Source organism: Saccopteryx leptura, chromosome 5 (assembly GCF_036850995.1).
Source record: "Saccopteryx leptura isolate mSacLep1 chromosome 5, mSacLep1_pri_phased_curated, whole genome shotgun sequence".
NCBI lineage: Eukaryota > Metazoa > Chordata > Mammalia > Chiroptera > Emballonuridae > Saccopteryx > Saccopteryx leptura.
In genome coordinates, this window is record NC_089507.1 from 68,283,012 (window position 1) to 68,299,885 (window position 16,874).

General features: G+C 38.4%; 1 protein-coding gene across 5 annotated transcripts in view; it reads left to right on the forward strand.

The window, feature by feature from the left end:
* The window catches only part of PTPN13 (protein tyrosine phosphatase non-receptor type 13), a 213,712-nt gene that overhangs the window by 189,232 nt on the left and 7,606 nt on the right, over window positions 1-16,874 (forward strand). For all 5 annotated transcript variants that reach the window (XM_066387091.1, XM_066387092.1, XM_066387093.1 and 2 more), the window contains 5 exons: window positions 6,034-6,089; window positions 8,605-8,708; window positions 10,691-10,839; window positions 12,810-12,900; window positions 14,625-14,962. In XM_066387091.1, coding sequence (XP_066243188.1) covers window positions 6,034-6,089; window positions 8,605-8,708; window positions 10,691-10,839; window positions 12,810-12,900; window positions 14,625-14,962 — 738 coding nt within the window. The remainder of the gene's footprint in view (window positions 1-6,033; window positions 6,090-8,604; window positions 8,709-10,690; window positions 10,840-12,809; window positions 12,901-14,624; window positions 14,963-16,874) is intronic.

Consider the following 16,874-nt stretch of genomic DNA (forward strand, 5'->3'; position numbering starts at 1 on the left):
GTTTGAAGACTATATTACTCTGCTTGGGCTGTATAACAAAATACTATAAACTGGGTGGCTTAAAAAACAAATTTATTTTCTCACAGTTCTGGAGGCTAGAAACACAAGATCAAGGTGCCAGCAGGGTTGGTTTCTTGTGAGAGCTCTCTCATTGGCTTGTAGATGGCCTCCTTCTCACTGTCACTTCACATGGCCTTTGTGCGCTTCTGGTGTCTCTTCCTTTTCTCATAAAAAAACTGTCCCTTTGGATTAGAGCACCATCCATTTGACCTCATTTAGCTTTAATTACCTCTGTAAAGGCACTATCTCTAAACATAGCCACATTGGAGGTTAGGTCTTGGGCCTATGGATTTTGGGGGGACACAACACAGTTCAGTCCTTAACAAAGTTTTTCAACTATAAAATATAATTAAATAAAATGTCATGCCTGGCCTGTGGTGGTGCAGTGGATAGAGCATCAACCTAGGATGCTGAGGTCACTGGTTTGATAACCCTGGTCTTGCCTGGTCAAGGCACACAACAAGTAATGAACAACTAAAGTGAAGCAATTATGAGTTGATATTTCTCACTCACCTCCTCTCCTCTCTGTTAAATCAATAAATAAAATCTTTTTAAAAAAAATTTTTTGTCATTCACAATAAATTATAAAACAAATAAAAGCTCTAGGCAAAAATTCAACCAAAAATGTACATGACGTGTATTAGGAAAATTTTAAAACTTCAAAAGGAGCATAAAAGAAGTATTAAATATTAAAGATGCTCTGATCGAATAGCTCGATTGGTTGGAGCCTTGTTCCAGAGCCCAAAAGTTGCCAGTTCAATTCCTAGTCAGGGCACAAGAGCAGCTCGAGGTTCCTGTCTCTCTCTCCCTGCCTCTTTCTTAAAAAGAATATTAAAGAAAAGTAGTTCTTGTTCTTTGATAGAAAAACCCAAAATTTAAATTCTCTCTGGTTTCAACCATAAGTTAAATATGGTCCCATAATATATATAGATATAGATATAGATATATTTTTTTACATTAGAGGCCAGGGTAGCTTGTTAAAATGATTCTAAAGTTCACATAGAAGAACTGGGTGTAGAACTATCCAGGACCAATCTAATAACTAAGTTTTATAGAGGGAGAATGTTCCTACCAGTTGTTTGGAAACATTATATAAATTGTGCTACCAAAGTACAGAGAGATATGCCAGATTTTTGCTTTGAGAACTCAAAATGTTTAAAACCTAATAATTAGGGCCAGTCCATCCTTAAAAATAAATTAGAATTTGCACAGATAGGACTTCTGCTTTAGAAGAGATTTTAACTAATGGTAAGCAAATGAAGTAAATAAATTTAGGAAAGGAAGAAACAAAGTACTGAGATAATTCATGAAAAGGTTTCATTAGATGAAACTCTGTTAAAACACTATGGAAATTATTTTTATAAGGAGGCAAATTCTAAAGAGACAAATATGACTTAATGTTCATAGCTGTAAAGAAGACTGAGCCATATTCTGGAAAAGTTTTCAGTTTCATCCTCTATTTCTAGAATATTGCCTGCATTTGAGTAGTTTTGAAAGTTCTTAGAACTTCTGAAAATATGCAGATTTTTGTAAGTGCACCACTTAGGAATTACCCTAAATGAATTGTAGGATATATAGTGAGTTGGTTCTTAACAGTATATTCTACAACCCTCAAAGTTTATCATGTGCCAGAAGTTAAGCTGCTAAACATTGGTATTATAAAGTGTATAGAAAAGTCATTAAAAATATATATATTATCTGGCACTTACTAGTGCACAGTCATTGAATTTGTCATTCTACTGACATTGTTTCAACATTGACCACCTCTTACTGAAGTACTTCAGCCCAATATCTTATTTATGTGTCTTATTTATGAATGAAAGGATGACTATGAGTCATTTATATACATTGTTGTAAATTATCTAAGGTTTGAAAACTATTCACTTAGCTCTTGCTGAACTGGTTTAACTCTGATTATGCTGAGAATTAGGTAAGAACGGATGTCAGGGTTTCTATCCTAATTTGCTGTGCAGTCTAGTAATCAATTTGGGAGATAGTCATGATGACAACAATCTAGCCGGAGACCAGATGATGTGCTTCGAGGGGCCAAGGGGAGGCAACAGCCCCTGTCAGCAGACTGGAGGACGGAAGCCCGGTACCCAGCCTTACTCAGATATTTATTAGCCAGAACAAGTAACTCAAAGAAGTAGACAGCAAAAGTTTTCATGGGGTGAAGTAAAGGACAAGAAACATGCTGACTTCTAATCTCTGTTCTGAGAGCCTAAACATTTCTTGTTACTGAATCTTATTCTGCTGTTTTGCTATTTCCAGCATCAGGTCAGAAAGACCCTGGACTCTTGTCAGTTCAGAGCCTTCGCCCTAAGGCACCTCTCTGCTTTTAATTGTTTACCTTAACTGCATATTTTCATATCATATTCCTACAGGAGATGTAAAATAAGTGAATGTAATTTAAAAAAAAAACTACAGTGACCTGATAGGCAGTGGCACAGTGGATATAGCATTGGCCTGGGATGCTGAGAACCCAGATTTGAAACCGTTGGGTTGCCAGCTTCAGCATGGAATCATAGACATGACTTCATGGTTGCTAGCTTGAGCCCGAAGGTTGTTGGCTTGAAGTTCAATGTTGCTGGCTTGAGCAAGAGCTCAGTGGCTCGGCTGGAGCCACCCAGTCAAGGCACATATGAGAAAGCAATCAATGAGCAACTAAGGTTGGCACAGCTACAAGTTGATGCTTCTCACCTCTCTCCTTTCCTCCTTTCCTCTCTATCTCTAACCTCTCCCTCTCCCTCTCCCTCTCCCTCTCTCTCTCTCTCTCTCTCTCTCTCTCTCTCACACAAAATAAAATACACACACACACACTATACTAAAAACATGTCCTGATAAATATTTATATTGAGTACAGAAAGAGTTATAAAAAATTGAGGAATATTAGGGACTACACAGGATTAGGTGGGTATGGTTATTAAAACTTCTTAGATAATTAACATTTTAACGATATTTGATAGGTAATGGCTGACCAGTGGTGGCACAGTGGATATAGACCTGGCATGTGATCCCAGGGTCACTGGCTTGAGCACTACCCCCTGGTCAAGGCACATATGAGAAAGCAATCAATGAACAACTCAAGTGACACCCTAGGAGTTGATGCTTCTCATCTCTCTCCCTTCCTGTCTGTCTCTCTCAAAAAAAAAAAAAAAAAAAAAAAGACATTTACTAGATGAGATAATTTGGTAAAGAGCATCCCATATTTTTTTTTATTACAGAGAAACATCAATTTGTTGTTTCACTTATTTATGCATTCATTGGTTGATTCTTGTGTGTGCCCTGACCCCAGGGATCAAACCTGCAAGTTTGGAATATCAGGACAACGCTCTAACCAACAGAGCTACCTGGCCACAGAATTCTAGTTATTCTAAAAAAAATTTTTTTTTTAATTTTTAATCAGAAAACAATACAGAATTTTCACTGACTTCCCATCACCTACAAGGTAATCATGCTTGACTATAAGATCCAAGCAAGGCTAGCTTTATGGGTCTTCAACCAGTACCATCACACAGAGCCCTGTGCTCAGAAGAGCTTCATGCTTATTTTTAAAATAACGCTGTGCCATCACCATCTTGAAATTCGTGATAATTTTTCTCAAGATACCATCATTTCATTTGACACTGAGCACTGTAAATTATGTAGCTGGTTCTGGATCTGGGAGAGATCTCTTCTACTTCAAGTTGCTGGATCTGGATTCTCTGAGCAGTAGGATTACAAAGTAACCTTCAAATCTGCTGGCCATGATAAAAATCAAATCTGCCCTGACCAGTTGGCTCAGCGGTAGAGTGTCGGCCTGGCGTGCGGGGGACCCGGGTTCGATTCCCGGCCAGGGCACATAGGAGAAGCGCCCATTTGCTTCTCCACCCCCACCCCTCCTTCCTCTCTGTCTCTCTCTTCCCCTCCCGCAGCCAAGGCTCCATTGGAGTAAAGATGGCCCGGGCGCTGGGGATGGCTCCTTGGCCTCTGCCCCAGGCGCTAGAGTGGCTCTGGTCGTGGCAGAGCGACGCCCCGGAGGGGCAGAGCATCGCCCCCTGGTGGGCAGAGCGTCGCCCCTGGTGGGCGTGCCGGGTGGATCCCGGTCGGGCGCATGCGGGAGTCTGTCTGACTGTCTCTCCCCGTTTCCAGCTTCAGAAAAATACAAAAAAAAAAAAAAAATCTTTAATCTTTTCCTGAAGCAATGCATAACCGCCTCCCCTTGCAAAGAACGTATAATCCATAATGAGAAGACAAACTGAAGGTCACTCTCCTTAACCCAGTCCTACCTCTTATATAGGGTGAACTTCGCAAAAATAGTGGGAAATTGCTTAATACAAATATCACTAGTATTTTTTCCAGTTAGGCTTTTTCTCACCACTTTAACCTTAACAACAGCACTTGACTCTTATAAAAGGCTTTATACTTTTCAAAATTATTGCACACAGTAGATTCTTAAACCAGGATTTTGATGGAGAATCAGAAATTTAAATGACTTGGGAAAAAAATTTTAACCCAGGCAAAAATTATCAACTTCTAAAAATATAAGGTCTAAGAAGGTTCCTTCTAGTTGCTCAGTGGATAAAAACTTTTTTTTCTTACAAGTTCTGTATTTCCCTCAAGTAAATGGAAATTGATATTAGAATAGCTTAATTATAGACAATTTTTAATTCTACAAAGTGTATAACTAAAAGATCTTATTAAATGTTTTTTATATTTTTATTAACTAAGTGAGACAACCTTCTATGGCTCAGACATAGCATGTATGGGCATGCAGTTGTAAACAGATGTGATTCCTGCTCTACTGGAGCTTTACAGTCGTTTGGTTTGGTTTGGTTTGGTTTGGTTTTAATGGGAGAGACAGGGAAAGACAGACAGGAAGGGAGAGAGATGAGAAGCATCAATTCTTTGTTGCGGCACCTTAGTTGTTCATTGATTGCTTTCTCATATGTGCCTTCACTCGGGGGCTACAGCAGAGCAGTGACCCCTTGCTCAAGCCCATGACCCTGAACTCAAGCCAGTGACCTCTGGGCTCAAGCCAGCAACCATGGGGCCCTGTTCACGATCCCACACTCAAGCCAGCAATCCTATGCTCAAACTGGTGAGCCTGCGCTCACCCTCAGGGTTTTGAACCTGGGTCTTCTGCGTCCCAGGCTGATGCTCTATCCACTGTCCCATCGCTGGTTAGGTGAGCTTATAGTCTTATTGGAGAAGAAAAGACAATGAACAACTCAAGACACTAATAAACATGCAATGACAAGTTGTGATAAGGTCTATGGAGTTTTGTTTCAAGTGCTACAAAAGAGAGCCCAAGAAAACCTACTTTAGTGCTTAGGGAACAGTCTCAGAAGGAAAAGACATGTTGAATGAAGAAAAAGTACCTTTTATAAGAAAAGTTTTGTGGTGAAAAGACATGAGTGATTTTGAAGAACTAAAAGAAAGACCTGTGGGTTTGAAGCCAGTAAGTGAAGGGGAGAATACAACCAGGTGAATGGTAGCAGTAGACAAGGACCAGATAATTCAGGTCTCGAAATGAAAGGAATTTCCCATTTGTTAAGATAATTTGTCCTGATAAAGACTGAAATGTAAAATTTATTATCCATGTAAGAAGGCAACTTAATATCTCCTTCCAATTATATCAAACTGCTCCTGCAGTAATTGGGTCTGAGACGCGTTACTCAATTATAGTATGAACCAATTCCCTGTTCCCTATGGAGAGACCCCCTCACTTTAATAATAAAAGGACAGAACAATTTAACACATTGGAAATTACCAAAATTTTTCTGGGTAGCCCATTTTTCAGATTTTAAAAATGAAGTAATGTTAAAAGATGCCAAATATGCAGATCTCAGTAATTGAATGTCATATGAGAGACTTGGTAGTATGAACAGTAACAGTGCATATAGGATGTAATTAACAGGAAAAATTTGAACATTATGAGATTGTTTATTATTTACAATTGGCTAATATGATTTTGATCTCTCTTTATTGTAGTCTACCAAAATGAATGGCTGTGAAGAATATTGTTTAGAAAAAGTAAAAAGTGAAAGGTAAGAAAATAATTTTTTTAAGTATTTATAAAAATTCCATTCTTTTTTTAGAAGTGCTCTGAAGATTTCCTTTTAGATGTTGGTTTTAAAATTAATTTGTTTTTTTCCAAGAAAATGAGAATTGTCACATAAATTATGGAACTATGGCTGAATATTAAGAATGTTTTTAAAAGACTGTTATGAGGAGGTACTAGTGACATGTGATAGCATTGCTCCAAAAAAGCAGTATTCTCTTAAGCATGGGGAAAAAATGGGAAAAAGGTCTAAAAGGAAATATGTCAATAATGATATTGAATATCTTCTGGTAGGATTATAGGTAACTTATTTTTCTGTTTCTCTGTTTTTCTATACTTTATAATTTTTTTTAAATAAGAAAATAAAACCAAAAAATGAACATTGTAAAACTCCATTGATTATTTTTCTTTTTGAAAACAATTTCTAGTAAGATTTTTTTGTAATACCAAATGATGGCTCAAGGAAAGTTATATATATATTGTTGGCCAACAAAGTGGATGTACATAAATTTTGCTTCATATTAGATGATAACCAAACAGCCAAAGGAAGCTATTTGCATTTTTCTTAGAAAAGCAAATTGACAGTGAAGTTTCACTGTGTAAAGTTAGATGCGGGTACATGTTGTGCAGTTTTATACTTAAAAGAGCAGCAGATACCAGGGGCTGCTGCTGTTCATTGTAAAGACACCAGCTCTGCCCTTCAGGGCAGGGAAAGGGGAGCAAGGAGTAAGGGTGAATTAATGTACTCTTTCCAGGTAGCCGTTTGAAACACTGTTACATACAAATTTTATTTGCATGTTACTAATTCTTGGATATATATGTTTTTTTAAATCTCTGAAATCATGAAGGATGCCATAGTTATAATAATCAATATTATTCCTTAATGCATATAAAATAATAATATATCTTACAATGATGGATGTCATAAATTCTAAGAACTGTGGTACATACCCTTTGACCTAGCAATTATATTTCTAAGAATTGGTCCCACTACTATATGTGTGCAAAGACATTTCTATAAGAAAATCTATTGCAACATTGTTTATAGTAAAAAATAATAGTAATAGATGCAGAGAAATTAAGGTATACTTGACAATGAAATACTAAGAAAATGGTCAAAAATTAGAAAGAAGATAATGAGCCTGGCAAGGTGGCTCAGTGGATAGAGAGTCATCGTGGTGTGCCAAGGTCACAGGTTCGGTCACTGGTCAGGGCACATATGAGAAGCAACCAATGAGTGCACAACTAAATGGAACAACTAGGGGAACAGTAAACTGATGCTTCTCTCTCTCTCTTTCTCTTTCTTTCTCTTTCTCCCTCTCCCTCCTTTTCCTTTCTTTCTCTTTCTCTCTCTCCCTTCCTCTCTCTAGCAAATCAACGGAAAAAGTAAAAAAAAAAAAAAAAAAAAGAAATGCCTAATGGAAAGATGGAGGGATTTCCAAAATATATTCTTGAAGACAAAATATTCTTGCTAGAAGACAAACCTCATGAATGCAGAACTTTCAAATTAAATATTAATTGTGACACACATTTAGGTGAAATAGAGGAGAACACCCACCCTGAAAGCAATACTTGCCCTGTTACTGACATTTTGGGACATTAGACAAATGTACTCTGCTTTGTTCCCCTAGATATCAAAAAAGTAAAACAATGTATTCAGATTTTTACATTATTCATTTTCATCTCATCTTAGTACTAAACATTATTCTTCTACCTGGTTTGTGTTTCTAGCCATCTTCCTTACCAGGGAGATGGCAGCTGCTATGCACCCCTGGAAAAGGAGAACTTGCACCAAATTTTATTACATTAAGTAAGTGCCCAGATACAGGAGTGTCCTTCTAGCTCCCGATTGGAGCAAAAGAAGAACGTCCATCACTAGGGATTTCTGTAAATAAAGTCAGATGCATCCGTACAGTACAATAGTAGGCAGCTGTTAGAAAATAAGTGAGAGCTATACTGACACAACTGTGATCAGCCATCCATATTGAAAGGTGGAGAAAACCACCACCTTCTCTATCTCCCAAAAGATTCCTTCAGTCTAAGGTTCAAAGACTTGGGATTTGATTAAGGATAAATTTTAAGAATTGTGGCCTGACCAGGTGGTGGCACAGTGGATCGAGTGTTGGACTGGGATGCGGAAGGACCCAAGGTCGCTTGCTCAAGCAAGGGGTCACTCGGGTCTGCTGAAGGCCCGCGGTCAAGGCACATATGAGAAAGCAATCAATGAACAACTAAGGTGTCACAACAAAAAACTGATGATTGATGCTTCTCATCTCTCTCTGTTCCTGTCTGTCTGTCCCTATCTATCGCTCTCTCTGACTCTCTGTCTCTGTAAAAAAAAAAAAAAAAATTAAGAATTGTGGATTTGGGTTTTTCAATCAGATAATCTATTTTAAAATACCATAATAATTTTAAAGGAAATAATTGGTTTTAGGACATAATATTTATATATTTTGGGGGTAAACCTAAGATAATATTACAAATTTGTCTTATTTTCATAGGTTAACTCAAAAGTCACAAGAAAGGCAGACTGATGATGATGAAATAACATGGGGAAGTGGTGAACTGCCAATAGAAACAATAAACCATGAAGATTCAGCTAAAGGCAAGAATTTTATTAGCAGGGGTTTTTTTTTATCAAAAACAATGGATAGAAAAATACAAGCATTTGAAAATTATAACTTTCAGGCTGTGTAAATATCTTATTTCATCAGATGTGTACATTATTTAATTTTACTCAAAAAGTTAAGTCATACAGGCAAAAAACAATATGCATTTATATAACCACTAATTTGCACAGTTGTAGGCTAAAATTGTCAATGGTTTGGAGTAAAACAAACAAATAAATATATAACTACTTTAAATGGAAACACAAAGTCACAGATTTGCCATTCTGGAATGAGAAGTCAAGGAGCACTTTTTTTATATATTAAAATTGCTAGAATAATTCAAAGATGGAAATTTATTACACTTGAATTACAACTTCATTTTTAAAGAGCTGGAGTCAATTGGTCTGTCCTCCCTATTACCTGTCTCTCGCTTTATAATTGGGCCACTGAAGAAATGAAGTTCTTATCTGGAGTTTCATTTCTCTTTTTCCATGTAAGGAAATTTTATACTAATGCAGTGAAAGAGCATGGTTTTGTCATTTAAAGCCTTAGTTTAAAAAAATTAAAGAAGCCTTACCACGCAGTGGCACAGTGAATAGAGCATAGACCTGGGACACTAAAGACCCAATTTCAGAACCCCAAGGTCACCGACTTGAGCATGGACTTACCTGTGTGCAGGGTCGCCAGCTTAAATGTAGGATCATAGACATGACCCCATGGTCCCTGGCTTGAGCCCAAAGGTCACTGGCTTGAAGCTCAGGGTCCCTGGGTTCAGCCCAAAGATCTCTGGCTTTGAAGCCCAGGGTCACTAGCTTGAGCGCAAAAGTTGCTGGCTTAAAGCCCAAAGTCACTGGATTGAGCAAGGGGTCAGTAAGCTCCCCTGGTCAAGGCAATATGAGAAAGCAATTAATGAACAACTAAAGTGCCACAACTGAGTTGATGCTTCTCATCTCTCTCCCTTCCTGTCTGTCCCTGTCTCTCTCTTAATCTCTGTCTCTCTTTCTCCATCTCTCTTTTGCAAAAAAGAAAAGAAATTAAAGAGGTTGAATGAATACTTTTTGGACTGGGTGGGCTGTTGTCAGTGGCAGTGCTCATCAGCTCCTGTGGCCAGTGCTCTTTGGCTTTAAGCTCCTGCTGCATTCACACTCAGCTCTGTAAAAGTTTACAGTTGTTTCATATGAATGAATTTTGTATTCAGAACTAGTCTTGACCCCAGCCAAATGTTAAGCTTCTTAAAGTATCTCGTACAGCTTTGTATCCATCCCCGCAGTGTCTAGCATTACTATTACCTGTGTAGTTGCTGCATCATCAAAATACTTTGACTAACTGATTGACATAATTAAAGCTACACTTGTGCAGACTATTGCAAGACATCTCTTCTACTTTTTTTCAGGATAATAATTACTTTCTGTTATAAGCAGTTTCCATAGAGCAGGTACTAAATTAGACACATGCCTATTCTAAGACACTGGTATCACTTGCTCGATAAACTCCTGAAGACCCCAAGGGCTTCATTTGCATGGGGGAAATTATCGAATACCAGAGATACTGGCACTGAGTGCCAGGAGTGGGTAGACAAAAGGAGGGCAGTGTGTGTAGTGCGTTGCCCCATTGTAAGGAATTTCTGAAGCATCTCCCTTCTTCTTTTGCCTGTATGTCATTTAAATGCAAAGTAATAGAAGGACTAGATACATTTCATCAAGAAAACAATGCCATTTGAGTCAAGAGCCTTAAGAATTTCTGAATGGTCAGTGAGGTGTTCCCTTGAAAGTTGGGTATGAGGACCTTGCTGTGACCAAGATTTTCTTGTGTTAATTGTGCTAATCTGCCTATCTATTAATTCTAGTGCCTTATTAATTCTAAAGACTATCTCACCCCTGTAAAAATAGATGAGGTGAGACTAGACTAAATTTAGTTCCCTTATTGGCTAAATGAGTTCTGGGAGAAATTTTTTGCTAATCAAATGCTGTCTTCTTAGATCATTCCTTTCTGACAAATGAGGAACTTGTTGCCCTTCCCATTGTCAAAGTGCTTCCCTCTGGTAAATACACTGGTACCAAGTTAAAATCAGTCATTCGAATGTTGCGGGGTTTACTGGATCAAGGAATTCCTTCTAAGGAGCTTGAGGTAAGTAGCTACTGCCAGTGGGGTTTTTTTGTGTTTTTTGGAGGGGGTTCCTCAAACAAAGTTTTAGGTTATAAGAAATTTAAAAATTTTTTCAAAACGGCTTTACCACTTGCCTAACCAGGCGGTGGCACAGTGGATGGAGCATTGGACTGGGACGCGGAGGACCCAGGTTTGAGACCCCAAGGTCACCAGCTTGAGTGTGGACTCATCTGGTTTGAGCAAAGCTCACCAGCTTGGACCCAAGGTTGCTGGCTCAAGCAAGGGGTTACTCGGTCTGCTGAAGGCCCACGGTCAAGGCATATATGAGAAAGCAATCAATGAACAACTAAAATGCTGCAACAACAAAAATTGATGCTTCTCATCTCTCTCCCTTCTTGTCTGTCTGTCCCTATCTTTCCCTCTCTGACTCTTTTTCTGTCTCTGTCAAAAAAAAACCCAGCTTTACAACTTAACTTTCAACTATAAGTACCATCACGTCATATCTATCATTAATTTTTTTATTAGAATCCTAATACATAGTATTGATTTAAAGGAATCTTTTTTTTTTTTTTTTTTTTGTATTTTTCTGAAGTGAGAAGCAGGGAGGCAGAGAGACAGACTCCTGGATGCACCCAACCAAAATCCACCCAGCAAACCCACTAGGGGGCGATGCTCTGTTGCAACTGGAGCCATTCTAGCACCTGAGGCAGAGGCCATGGAGCCATTCTCAGTGCCCAGGCCAAATTTACTCCAGTGGAGACTTGGCTGCAGTAGGGGAAGAGAGAGATCGAGAGTAAGGAGAGGGGTGGAGAAGCAGATGGGCGCTTCTCCTCTGTGCCCTGACCGGGAATTGAACTCGGGACTTCCACACACCAGGCCAACGCTCTACCACTGAACCAACTGGCCAGGGCCTAAAGGAATCTTTGTAGCCAGTTTGCAGCTTGATAAATCTCCCTGAAAATTACTTTCTTTGCTTCATATGTAGGGATAAGTGTTTTGTTTTAAGTCAATTATCAATTCCAGTCATCCTCTGAACTTAATAATTAATACACTATAGATGTGGTTTATCATTAGCAACAGTTTCTAATTTAATTTTTAATTTTTCCATTGATTTGAGAGAGAGAAAGGGGTGAAGGGAGGGGAGAAGGCGGAGAGAGAGAGAAGCATCAACTTGCCATTCCACTAGTTTTTCCATTTTGTTGTGCACTCATTGCTTGCCTCTTACCAGTCCTGACGGGGCGGGGTGGGGGTCAAACCTGCAACAGTGCACCAGGCTGACACTTATCCACTGAGCCACCTGACCAGGACTCCCCTCCATTTTGTAGAGATGATTTGTTTAAGGTCTTAAGTTTAAATGTTAGAGATCTTTCATCACAACCTTTATCAGGTAAATCTTTTATTTTTCTCTATCACAGCATCTTGTTCATTTCTTCAAGGCACATATCACAATATTTGCTTGTTTACTTCTTTACTACCTCTCTCTCCCAATAAGGTATTAGCTCCAGGAAAGCCATGATCATATCTTTTTTCCTCACAACTGTATTCTAAACATTTATCACTGTGCCTTGAATATATAGTAAACATTTTCAGTACATTTTCAGTTCAATGAGTGGATGTGTGGAGAGGTGGATGGAGGAATGGATAGATGATGGTTGGATGGAATGAAAAGTGAAAAAGAGTTGACTTTAGAATATAATACTACCTAACTACAAGTCTACTACATGTAATATTCTGTGACCCCTCAAACAATAGAGTCAAGAAATTTTGCTCTAGCTTATTACTTTAAGCCAAAGTTGGTTTTATAAGTTGTATTTTTTCCTAAATTATAATTATAGACATTTTTAAAATTAAGGCAAAAAGTTAGTTAACTACAACATGTTAAAGATATTTGCAACAATATATTTTAACAGCTGGTGTATTAAATTAGTATTAGGAACTTAAGCTTATTTATCTAGACAAGAGCTACCTATTTATTTTCACTCTGCCCACAGAATCTTCAAGAATTAAAGCCTTTGGATCAGTGTCTTATTGGACAAACTAAGGAAAACAGAAGGAAGAACCGATATAAAAATATTCTTCCCTGTAAGTTCCCATTTGGCTTCAAATCACTGAATTGATTTAAAACTTTTATGCTGGTTTATCTTATCTACCTCTCACATAAGATTTACATTAGTAACAAATCTAAGTACACAATGTGGATCCCTTTTTCAATTATCTGTGTATTCTGAAAATCATTTAGAGCAATATTAAATATTTCTTTAGACATTCATGAATTATTACTGGCATTGTATGTGAAATTAGTGATGCCAAATCAGTATTTTTAAAGTCTTTTTAACAATATGAATTTTCTTCTGGATGACCAATTTCTTAGTTCATTTCACAGCTAACATCTATGTATTCTATGCACTGTAAGTTTAGAGAAATGTCTATGGTGCATAACAGCTATGTACATGCATGTGGATACAGTGGTACCACCAGATTGCATTATACTTTGACTTATTTCAGGGACAAGAAGGAACAAAAAAAGCAAATCTTTTTACCATGGTTTACCCATGTTACCAAATATTTGATATTTCTTAATTATATGTGAACATACATATATTTCCAAAATGTTAATGTCTAGCAAAATCTTATAAAAATTGTCAGCCATATTTGTATATATATATTAGCACAATGGATTACACATATGACACGCTGACCCAATCTTTGCCAGGAAGTAATAAATCCAAAGATAAATCATAGACTCAATAGTGACAAATCATGCAATAGATAATAATAAAGTTGCATTTTTCAATCAAGGTGGAAAACAATATTTTTGGAAAACTTCTTGTAAGAAGTGAATCTTAGTATTTTTAAATTATGATTTGGCATGAAATAGATGGTAATTATTTCAGGCAAAAAAAGATGGCCAGTCTACTATCTCAAAGTCAGGGTGGGATAAGCCATAAATTCAAAACTGCTGACTCTGTTTGTTTCTGCAGCATAAGAGATACAAGTCAAGTAAGAGAAAGGCAGTTGATGGAGGATTTTGAAACCTGTTACTAAAAGTCATAATTTGGTAATCACAAAACTTACCAGTTACATTTATAAATATTTGAAATAAAATTACTTCTAATATATAACTACATAAAAATTAATTCTTTTGGGTAAGATGGCTTATATATACTTTTCACTGGGGCAGCCTGTTTGACAATTTATATTTTGACTATATGAAATTACAGTCACACAAAGACAAGTGTCTGTATACCTAGAGAATAAAGTGAGCTCCCTTTTTATTGATTGTGTTTATTATTTTGGCTGCTTATTGGAAAAAATAGAACTTAATTAGATAAGCAAGAGTTAATTATGCCAATTATATTTGTAAAGAGTACTTTAATAGTTTCACTGGGATATTTTTGCTTCATGAAATAATTTTTATGCGTTATCATTCATTATTAAATTTATTATTGTCATTAAAAATAAGGACAGAAAGGAAGTAACAAAGTTGTATTTGTTTCTCTAGTTATTAAGAACTTCTGAATGCATTTGTTAATTTATAATTTTAATTTCTTCAGCCAAATCTATGTAAATATCAATTTCCTGTCAGAAACTGAATTGTCACCTTAGGTATACTTGTGACATGAGTGAAATGAGTGAATATAAAGTGATTTGTGCTACAATTTGAAAATATGCTTTTATTAAAATGTTTGCGATTTCATCTGTGGTTATGAGGAATTTCTCATAATCTTTGACTCGCCCTGTTTATAAAGCTCTTGGTTAAAAATGCATGAGATAGATGGCTGTGTTTTGTGGTGGGACATTCACAGATGACGCTACCAGAGTGCCTCTGGGAAATGAAGGTGGATACATCAACGCCAGCTTCATTAAGATACCGGTGGGGAAGGAAGAGTTCGTTTATATTGCCTGCCAAGGACCTCTCCCAACAACTGTTGGAGATTTCTGGCAGATGATTTGGGAACAAAAATCCACAGTGATAGCCATGATGACCCAAGAAGTAGAAGGAGAAAAAATCAAATGCCAGCGCTACTGGCCTAACATCCTTGGCAAAACGACAATGGTCAGCGACAGGCTACGGCTGGCTCTTGTGAAAATGCAGCTGCTCAAGGGCTTTGTAGTAAGGGCCATGACCCTGGAAGATATTGAGGTAAGGGAATGTAATCTCTCCGTTTACTAGGGGTCTGTCTCCTACTTGGAGTGCAGGCCTGGACTCTTTCCATGTGTATCAGTGTATTTCTCAGAAAAGCCAGTGATTTCTTGGTTCCCATTTCAGGGGAGCTAATACCACCTTTTATTTTTCATCTGATGTAAAGTTTTTGGTTTTTTGTTTCTTTATTTGTTTGTTTTTTGAGAGAGAGAGGGACAGATGGTCAGGAAGGGAGAGAGATGAGAAGCATTAACTCATAGTTGCAGCACCTTAGCTGTTCATTGATTGCACATAGGAGAATATGTGCCTTGACCAAGAGGCTCCAGCTGAGCCAGTGACCCCTTGCTCAAGCCAACAACCATGGGGTCATTATGTCTATGAGCCTGCGCTCAAGCCAGAGACCTTGGGGTTTCGAACCTAGGTCCTCAGCATCCCAGGCCTAGGCCCTCTCCACTGCACCACCGCATGCATGGTCAAGCATGATGTAAGTTTAAAAGTGACCCTCTCCATACATTCTGCTAGTTTCCTCCAGTAGGTACTGTATCAAAATGAAAATAAGAATGCAGAGCTTTTCGTGTCCTCATCCATTATCCTTTCTTTAATGATAGCACAGAATGACTCAGGTTATGTGCTGGAAACTCGGTTTTTCAAAATCAAACCTCTAAGTTGACTCAATAAAAACCGTTTATTAAAAATCTTAAGTGGCCCTGGCCGGTTGGCTTAGTGGTGGAGCGTCGGCCTGGCGTGCGGAGGTCCCGGGTTCGATTCCCTGCCAGGGCACACAGGAGAAGCGCCCATCTGCTTCTCCGCCCCTCCCCCTCTCCTTCCTCTCTGTCTCTCTCTTCCCTTCCCGCAGCGAGGCTCCGCAAAGATGGCCCGGGCGCTGGAGATGGCTCCTTGGCCTCTGCCCCAGGCACTGGAGTGGCTCTGGTCGCGACAGAGCGACGCCCCGGATGCGCAGAGCATCGCCCCCTGGTGGGCATGCCGGGTGGATCCCGGTCGGGCGCATGCGGGAGTCTGTCTGACTGCCTCCCCGTTTCCAGCTTCAGAAAGAAAAAAAAAAAATCTTTAAGTAAAAGATATTCCTCCATAAAGACAACGTCTTTGGTAATACATGGACAATGTAGTATAAGCATTTGTCATTCAAGTAATTCCTACTGTGGTCACCAACCACTGAATTAATTTAGCTTGAGTCAGACAATTGGATATACCTTAAGTAAAGTTACTGCTGTTTCCTCACCTCCACTCTTTCTTTCCCTCCTGCCGTAGTAATCCTCCCTAGGTGTGAGTAGTGCGTTTTCTATTGGAATTTTAGCTTTCTTTAAGAAAGAGTGATTTTACTTCCACAGAAACAGCATACTAGCTCTGAGTATTGACTCAGTTTTGCTGGTGGCATGGACATATAGCCTGAGAATTTCCTTTGTGATTTTTTATTTTACAAGGAATTAAAGTTTAAACCTCCTTATTCATTTACACCAGCTTACATTACTTAATGCTAGCACAATTGTTCGATATTCCTTAAGTGACTTATTTAATCAACACATGTTTATAGAGCTCAGACCCTGATATAGAGTCTAGGCATTCAGCAGTTAACAACACAGATGAATAGAAACCCTGACTTCATGGAGCTTACTTTCTAATGAGAAGGTTCTGGTGCTGAGGCAAAACTGGGAAAGAGTTGAATAAACCACACGGTTATCTGCCGGGGGGACCGTTTTAGTCAGAAAGAGTGAGTGCAGACATCCTGAGACTGCCTTGTGCTTCATGTTCTTAAAGAACCGCAGGCGGTCCCCGTGGCCGGAGCAGAGTGGCCAGGGGGAGGAGGCTGGGTCTGAGAGGTAGCGGGGCCAAATTTGTAGAGTTTTTAAGTAATTGCTGTAACTCTGGCTTTTTTCTGGGGTTAAGTTGAAGA